Source organism: Panthera uncia (assembly GCF_023721935.1).
Source record: "Panthera uncia isolate 11264 chromosome A1 unlocalized genomic scaffold, Puncia_PCG_1.0 HiC_scaffold_17, whole genome shotgun sequence".
Taxonomy (NCBI): Eukaryota; Metazoa; Chordata; class Mammalia; order Carnivora; family Felidae; genus Panthera; species Panthera uncia.
In genome coordinates, this window is record NW_026057577.1 from 1,101,674 (window position 1) to 1,110,078 (window position 8,405).

An 8,405-nucleotide genomic window follows, 5' to 3' on the forward strand; every position below is an offset into this window, starting at 1 on the left:
AAGATATTTTACAGTGTTTGTATCTATTTCCCATTCCCAGTCTATATTTATTTGAATATACTATAGTTAATAACACTGTTATACTTGTAAACATAATGTCATATTTTACACATAATAATGTGGGACCATGAGACATTATTTTCAAAGATATTCTCCCATTATTTCACTTCCCAATGAACTAAGCTCTGTAGGGAAAGGCTTTATGTCAAAAAACACAGGAAACTAGAGAAACATCATGAAGGATAGTGCCCAGGAAGAGGAGACCAGGATCTTGAGGTGCACAGAGTGGTAACTTAAGAAAACAAATTTCAGGGGTGCCTGGGTGGCTCACTTGGTTGGGTGTCTGACTTGGGCTCAGGTCATGATCTCACGCTTTGTGGTTCCAGCCCTGTGTTGGGCTCTGTGCTCACAGCTCAAAGCCTGGAGCCTGCTTCAGATTCTATGTCTCCTTCTAGCTCTCTGACCCTCCCTCACTTATTTTCTGTCTCTCTGTCTCTCAAGAATGAATAAATGTAAAAAAAAATTAAAAAAAATAAAATTTCCCCAAGACCAAAGTTCTGCCACAAGCTTATTATGACCCAATCATGAATGACACTATTCTATTTCCATTGACAGATGAACATTATACAATGATTTTTTTTCATTATCTCAAATCATGAAAAGCATAATAATGTAGGATTTATATAAAATGAAATATTTCATGTATATTATTGATAATAAAAGCAAAAATTCTCATTATGATTGCTTCACAAAGAGGAAACATTGCATGTGGACCATCAGGGTTTACAAAGGAAATCAACTCATTGATCCAGGAATTGAATATGTATGAGACCTTTCTCATCAAGCAAAAGAGGATATTTCTTCATTTGTCATTAGCGTCACCATCACTTTTACAAAGATGGGAAATTAAAATTTATTTGCATGACTTTAATCAACACCTTAAAAGTATTTTGAAGAAATTTTTACTCAATGGGAAATGAACAATAACTGAAAGATTAACCAAGAGATATGATTGCTGTCTTTTAGGCTGTTCATTGACAAAGGAAATTATTCAAGTGAAAAAATAAGTTTAAAATGAAGGTAAGACATGAGAATTAAAAAGAAAACTGAAAACGTAAGAATTAAGGAAGTTAGTATGTAAAATAGAATAAACAGTCTATATCATTTCGGTGGCGATTCAAATTTCTTTAGAAAAGCTGTGAAATGGCCACAAGGGACACTTGAGATACTTTGGGGTGGAGGTGAGCAGAACAGTACAGTCAGGAAAGCAATATGAAAAACACAAGAATGTCAACAGATTGGAGTACATTAAAAAGGTAAATATATGGGAAACATAATGGTCAGGTTTGTAATTATTACCAAAGGGACTAAATATTCATCTGGCCAAGTCAAACCAATCAAATTAGAATATAACATTGCTAATTTCTGAATAGAAATTTTTCAATTTTCTTTTCAATTTTCTTTTCAGTTTTCTTTTCAATTTCTTTTTTATGAGAATGTACTGTTTTAAAGTCCTAGCTGTAAGTGTACAGAGAAGTGAATGTTGACTGACAGATTATTTTAACAAAGCACCACATCCTTTGTTATATAACTTTTCCAATTTTTCAGTTTGAATAAAGCATTTAAATTAAAACATGGAGCAGAAGAATGAAAACTCAACTGACTTTATCCTCCTGGGACTCTTTCCCTGGTTCAGTTATCCCTACCTCCTCATCCTCCTCCTCCTTTTTATTTACATTATTGCCTTTACTGGAAACTCCATACTAATCCTCCTCATCTGGCTGGACTCCTGCCTCCACACCCCCATGTACTTCCTGCTCAGTCAGCTGTCCCTCATTGACTTGGCTTACATCTCCAGCACAGTCCCCAAGGTGGTTACCAACTATTTCACAGAGAGGAAGAACATTTCCTATTTCGCCTGTGCCACTCAGCTCTTTTTCTTCCTCACCCTTGGTCTTGCTGAGTGCATCTTGCTGACCCTAATGGCCTATGACCGCTGTGTGGCTGTGTGTAACCCCCTGAGATACACAATTCTCATGAATCCCAACGTCTGTCTGCAGATGGCTGCTGCAGCCTGGATTGGAGGGTCCCTTGCAGCCCTTATACACACCATCTACCCAATGAATTTCCCTATCTGTGGTTCCAGGGAAATTAATCATTACTTTTGTGAGATGCCTGCCATCCTGAGGTTGTCTTGTGTGGATATATCAGTCTATGAAATGGTAAAATTTGTATCAACAATTGTGTTTCTCCTCGTCCCATTTTTTCTTATTCTGGTCTCCTACACTCTCATCTTCCTCACTGTTCTGAAGATGAATTCTTGGAAAGGAAGTAAAAAAGCACTTTCCACCTGTTTCTCCCACCTGACAGTAGTGAGTCTCTACTTTGGTCAAGCCATCTTCATTTACATGACACCCAGTTCTTCTCACACACCTGAACAAGATCAGATTGCAGCTGTACTTGGAACCATAGTGACCCCCATGCTAAATCCCCTCATCTACAGCTTAAGGAACAAAGAAGTGGTGGGGGCCCTGAGGAAGTGCATGAGAAGATGTGGCAATTGAGAAAATTATTTGTTTCCACAATGTCACTGTAAGAAACGTTTCATACTCAATATTGAAAGTAGCTATTATCATTGGATTGTCATACTGGAAATGTAACATAATAAGGGATCAGAAAAGTATTAGGACTCAGGCATATTGTTATTTGTTTGTTGGTATAAAGTTGTTTCTAGTTCCATAGTCAAGGCTTTCTTAGAGTACAAACTTAATGTGTTATTTATGATTAACCTTTTGAGAAACTACGTGGGTTTTGACAATAACGTCTGTGCAGAGATAATCTCTACTGTCTTCAGCAGCGTCAGTGTATCAGGACACATGGTCTAAAACAAATTGTCATCCTAGAAATAACTCGTTGATTGATGTTTCTTATTTAAAAACCATCATCTCTGTGTTTTCTTTCATTCATATATTAAATCTTAATGCTATTGACCAAACCTCCACTCTTCAAAAGATCAAGATCACTTGTTCCATAAAATCTTTGTATATAAAATTTTCATTCAGCAATCTCTTATGGTAATCATATATTATTTTATATTTTATTGCATATAATTTATGCAAGTTGCATTATTTTGCTTTCTAAATTAAAGAATATATATATCCATATGAGAATAGAAACAATGAGGTACATTCAGGAAATTTTTGATGGATTTTATGGGAATTATTTTTTTTTTATTTTTTCCTACTAATTTTCACATTTTTTAAATTTTTTGTTGGTATGTTAACATTAATAATTTCCAAGCTAATAAAATAGGTTAACTTTATAGCTTTAAAATTCTATTCAGTGTACCTTCTTTTTTTAATTCTTTTTTTTTCAATATATGAAATTTATTGTCAAGTTGGTTTCCATACAACACCCAGTGCTCATCCCAAAAGGTGCCCTCCTCAAAACCTATCACCCACCCTACCCTCCCTCCCACCCCCCATCAACCCTCAGCTTGTTCTCAGTTTTTAACAGTCTCTTATGCTTTGGCTCTCTCCCACTCTAACCTTTTTTTGTTTTTTTTTCCTTCCTCTCCCCCATGGGTTTCTGTTAAGTTTCTCAGGATCCACATAAGAGTGAAAACATATGGTATCTGTCTTTCTCTGTATGGCTTATTTCACTTAGCATCACACTCTCCAGTTCCATCCACGTGGCTACAAAGGGACATATTTCATTCTTTCTCATTGCCACATAGTACCCCATTGTGTATATAAACCACAATTTCTTTATCCATTCATCAGTTGATGGACATTTAGGCTCTTTCCATAATTTGGCTATTGTTGAGAGTGCTGCTATAAACATTGGGGTACAAGTGCCCCTATGCATCAGTACTCCTGTATCCCTTGGGTAAATTCCTAGCAGTGCTATTGCTGGGTCATAGGGTAGGTCTATTTTTAATTTTTTGAGGAACCTCCACACTGTTTCCAGAGTGGCTGCACCAGTTTGCATTCCCACCAACAGTGCAAGAGGGTTCCCGTTTCTCCACATCCTCGCCAGCATCTATCATCTCCTGATTTGTTCATTTTGGCCACTCTGACTGGCGTGAGGTGATATCTGAGTGTGGTATTGATTTGGATTTCCCTGATGAGGAGTGACGTTGAGCATCTTGTCATGTGCCTGTTGGCCATCGGGATGTCTTCTTTAGAGAAGTGTCTATTCATGTTTTCTGCCCATTTCTTCACTGGGTTATTTGTTTTTTGGGTGTGGAGTTTGGTGAGCTCTTTATAGATTTTGGATACTAGCCCTTTGTCCGATATGTCATTTGCAAATATGTTTTCCCATTCCATTGGTTGCCTTTTAGTTTTGTTGGTTGTTTCCTTTACTGTGCAGAAGCTTTTTATCTTCATAAGGTCCCAGTAATTCATTTTTGCTTTTAATTCCCTTGCCTTTGGGGATGTGTCGAGGAAGAGATTGCTACAGCTGAGGTAAGAGGGGTCTTTTCCTGCTTTCTCCTCTAGGGTTTTGATGGTTTCCTGTCTCACATTCAGGTCCTTTATCCATTTTGAGTTTATTTTTGTGAATGGTGTGGGAAAGTGGTCTAGTCTCAACCTTCTGCATGTTGCTGTCCAGTTCTCCCAACACCATTTGTTAAATAGACTGTCTTTTTTCCATTGGATGTTCTTTCCTGCTTTGTCAAAGATTAGTTGGCCATACGTTTGTGGGTCTGGTTCTGGGGTTTCTATTCTATTCCATTGGTCTATGTGTCTGTTTTTGTGCCAATACCATGATGTCTTGATGATTACAGCTTTGTAGTAGAGGCTAAAGTATGGGATTGTGATGCCTCCTGCTTTAGTCTTCTTCTTCAAAATTACTTTGGCTATTCGGGGCCTTTTGTGGTTCCATATGAATTTTAGGATTGCTTGTTCTAGTTTTGAGAAACATGCTGGTGCAATTTTGATTGGGATTGTATTGACTGTGTAGATAGCTTTGGGTAGTATTGAAATTTTGACAATATTTATTCTTCCAATCCATGAGCAGGGAATGTCTTTCCATTTCCTTATATCTTCTTCAATTACATTCATAAGCTTTCTATAGTTTTCAGCATACAGATCTTTTACATCTTTGGTTAGATTTATTCCTAGGTATTTTATGCTTCTTGGTGCAATTGTGAATGGGATCAGTTTCTTCATTTGTCTTTCTGTTGCTTCATTGTTAGTGTATAAGAATGCAACTGATTTCTGCACATTGATTTTGTATCCTGCAACTTTGCTGAATTCATGCTTCAGTTCTAGCAGACTTTTGGTGGAGTCTATCGGATTTTCCATGTATAGTATCATGTCATCTGCAAAAAGTGAAAGCTTAACTTCATCTTTGCCAATTTTGATGCCTTTGATTTCCTTTTGTTGTCTGATTGCTGATGCTAGCACTTCCAACACTATGTTAAACAACAGCGATGAGAGTGGGCATCCCTGTTGTGTTCCTGATCTCAGGGAAAAAGCTCTCAGTTTTTCCCCATTGAGGATGATGTTAGCTGTGGGCTTTTCATAAATGGCTTTTATGATCTTTAAGTATGTTCCTTCAATCCCGACTTTCTCGAGGGTTTTTATTAAGAAAGGGTGCTGAATTTTGTCAAAGGCCTTTTCTGCATCGATTGACAAGATCATATGGTTCTTATCTTTTCTTTTATTAATGTGATGTATCATGTTGATTGATTTGCGAATGTTGAACAAGCCTTGCATCCCAGGAATGAATCCCACTTGAGCATGGTGAATAATTATTTTTATATGCTGTTGAATTTGATTTGCTAGTATCTTGTTGAGAATTTTTGCATCCATATTCATCAGGGATATTGGCCTGTAGTTCTCTTTTTTTACTGGGTCTCTGTCTGGTTTTGGAATCAAAGTAATACTGGCTTCATAGAATGAGTCTGCAAGTTTTCCTTCCCTTTCTATTTCTTGGAATAGCTTGAGAAGGATAGGTATTATCTCTGCTTTAAACGTCTGGTAGAACTCCCCTGGGAAGCCATCTGGTCCTGGACTCTTATTTGTTGGGAGATTTTTGATAACTGATTCAATTTCTTCGCTGGTTATGGGTCTGTTCAAGCTTTCTATTTCCTCCTGATTGAGTTTTGGAAGTGTGTGGGTGTTCAGGAATTTGTCCACTTCTTCCATGTTGTCCAATTTGTTGGCATATAATTTTTCTAGTATTCCCTGATAATTGTTTGCATCTCTGAGGGATTGGTTGTAATAATTCCATTTTCATTCATGATTTTATCTATTTGGGTCATCTCCCTTTTCTTTTTGAGAAGCCTGGCTAGAGGTTTGTCAATTTTGTTTATTTTTTCAAAAAACCAACTCTTGGTTTCGTTGATCTGCTCTACAGTTTTTTTAGATTCTATATTGTTCATTTCTGCTCTGATCTTTATTATTTCTCCTCTTCTGCTGGGTTTAGGCTGTCTTTGCTGTTCTGCTTCTATTTCCTTTAGGTGTGGTGTTAGATTTTGTATTTAGAATTTTTCTTGTTTCTTGAGATAGGGCTGGATTGCAATGTATTTTCCTCTCAGGACTGCCTTCACTGCATCCCAAAGCGTTTGGATTATTGTATTTTCATTTTCGTTTGTTTCCATACATTTTTTTTAATTTCTTCTCTAATTGCCTGGTTGACCCACTCATTCTTTAGTAGGGTGTTCTTTAACCTCCATGCTTTTGGAGGTTTTCCATATTTTTTCCTGTGGTTGATTTCAAGCTTCATAGCATTGTGATCTGAAAGTATGCAGAGTATAATTACAATTCTTGTATACTTATGAAGGGCTGTTTTGTGACCCAGTATATGATCTATCTTGGAGAATGTTCCATGGGCACTCGAGAAGAAAGTATATTCTGTTGCTTTGGGATGCAGAGTTCTAAATTATCTGTCAAGCCCATCTGATCCAATGTGTCATTCAGGGCCCTTGTTTCTTTATTGACCGTGTGTCTAGATGATCTATCCATTTCTGTAAGTGGAGTGTTAAAGTCCCCTGCAATTACCACATTCTTATCAATAAGGTTGCTTATGTTTGTGAGTAATTGTTTTATATATTTGGGGGCTCCGGTATTTGGCGCATAGACATTTATAATTGTTAGCTCTTCCTGATGGATAGACCCTGTAAATATTATATGATGCCCTTCTTCATCTCTTGTTACAGCCTTTAATTTAAAGTCTAGTTTGTCTGATATAAGTATGGCTACTCCAGCTTTCTTTTGGCTTCCAGTAGCATGATAAATAGTTCTCCATCCCCTCACTCTCAATCTAAAGGTGTCCTCAGGTCTAAAATGAATCTCTTGTAAGCAGCAAATAGATGGGTCTTGTTTTTTTATCCATTCTGATACCCTATGTCTTTTGGTGGCGCATTTAGTCCATTTACATTCAGTGTTATTATAGAAAGATACGGGTTTAGAGTCATTGTGATGTCTGTATGTTTTATGCCTGTAGCGATGTCTCTGGTACTTTGTCTTACAGGATTCCCCTTAGGATCTCTTGTAGGGCTGGTTTAGTGGTGACAAATTCCTTCAGCTTTTGTGTCTTTGCGAAGACTTTTATCTCTCCTTCTATTCTAAATGACAGACTTGCTGGATAAAGGATTCTCGGCTGCATATTTTTTCTCTTTAGCACACTGAAGATATCGTGCCAAGCCTTTCTGGCCTGCCAAGTTTCAAAAGAGAGATCGGTCACGAGTCTTATAGGTCTCCATTTATATGTTAGGGCACGTTTATCCCTTGCTGCTTTCAGAATTTTCTCTTTATCCTTGTATTTTGCCAGTTTCACTATGATATGTTGTGCAGAAGATCGATTCAAGTTACGTCTGAAGGGAGTTTTCTGTGCCGCTTGGATTCCAATGCCTTTTTCCTTCCCCAGTTCAGGGAAGTTCTCAGCTATTATTTCTTCAAGTACCCCTTCAGCACCTTTCCCTCTCTCTTCCCCCTCTAGGATACCAATTATGCGTATATTATTTCTTTTCAGTGTATCACTTAGTTCTCTAATTTTCCCCTCATACTCCTGGATTTTTTTAGCTCTCTTTTTCTCAGCTTCCTCTTTTTCCATAATTTTATCTTCTAGTTCACCTGTTCTCTCCTCTGCCTCTTCCGAGCTGTGGTCGTTTCCATTTCATTTTGCATCTCGTTTAAAGCGTTTTTCAGCTCCTCGTGACTGTTCCTTAGTCCCTTGATCTCTGTAGCAAGAGATTCTCTGCTCTCCTCTATACTGTTTTCAAGCCCAGTGATTAATTTTATGAGTATTATTCCAAATTCACTTACTGTTATATTATTTAAATCCTTTTTGATCAGTTCATTAGCTGTTGTTATTTCCTGGAGATTCTTTTGAGAGGAATTATTCCATTTGGTCATTTTGGATAGTCCCTGGAGTGGTGCAGACCTGCAGGGCACTTT

The 8,405-nt window shown here is 37.4% G+C and overlaps 1 protein-coding gene across 1 annotated transcript; it reads left to right on the forward strand.

The window, feature by feature from the left end:
- The first annotated feature begins 1,634 nt into the window (after window positions 1–1,634).
- LOC125935065 (olfactory receptor 2T2-like) lies at window positions 1,635–2,564 on the forward strand. Its single transcript, XM_049648781.1, has one exon. It carries the CDS (start codon window positions 1,635–1,637, stop codon window positions 2,562–2,564), a length of 930 nt encoding a protein of 309 aa, XP_049504738.1.
- Window positions 2,565–8,405: the final 5,841 nt, after the last annotated feature.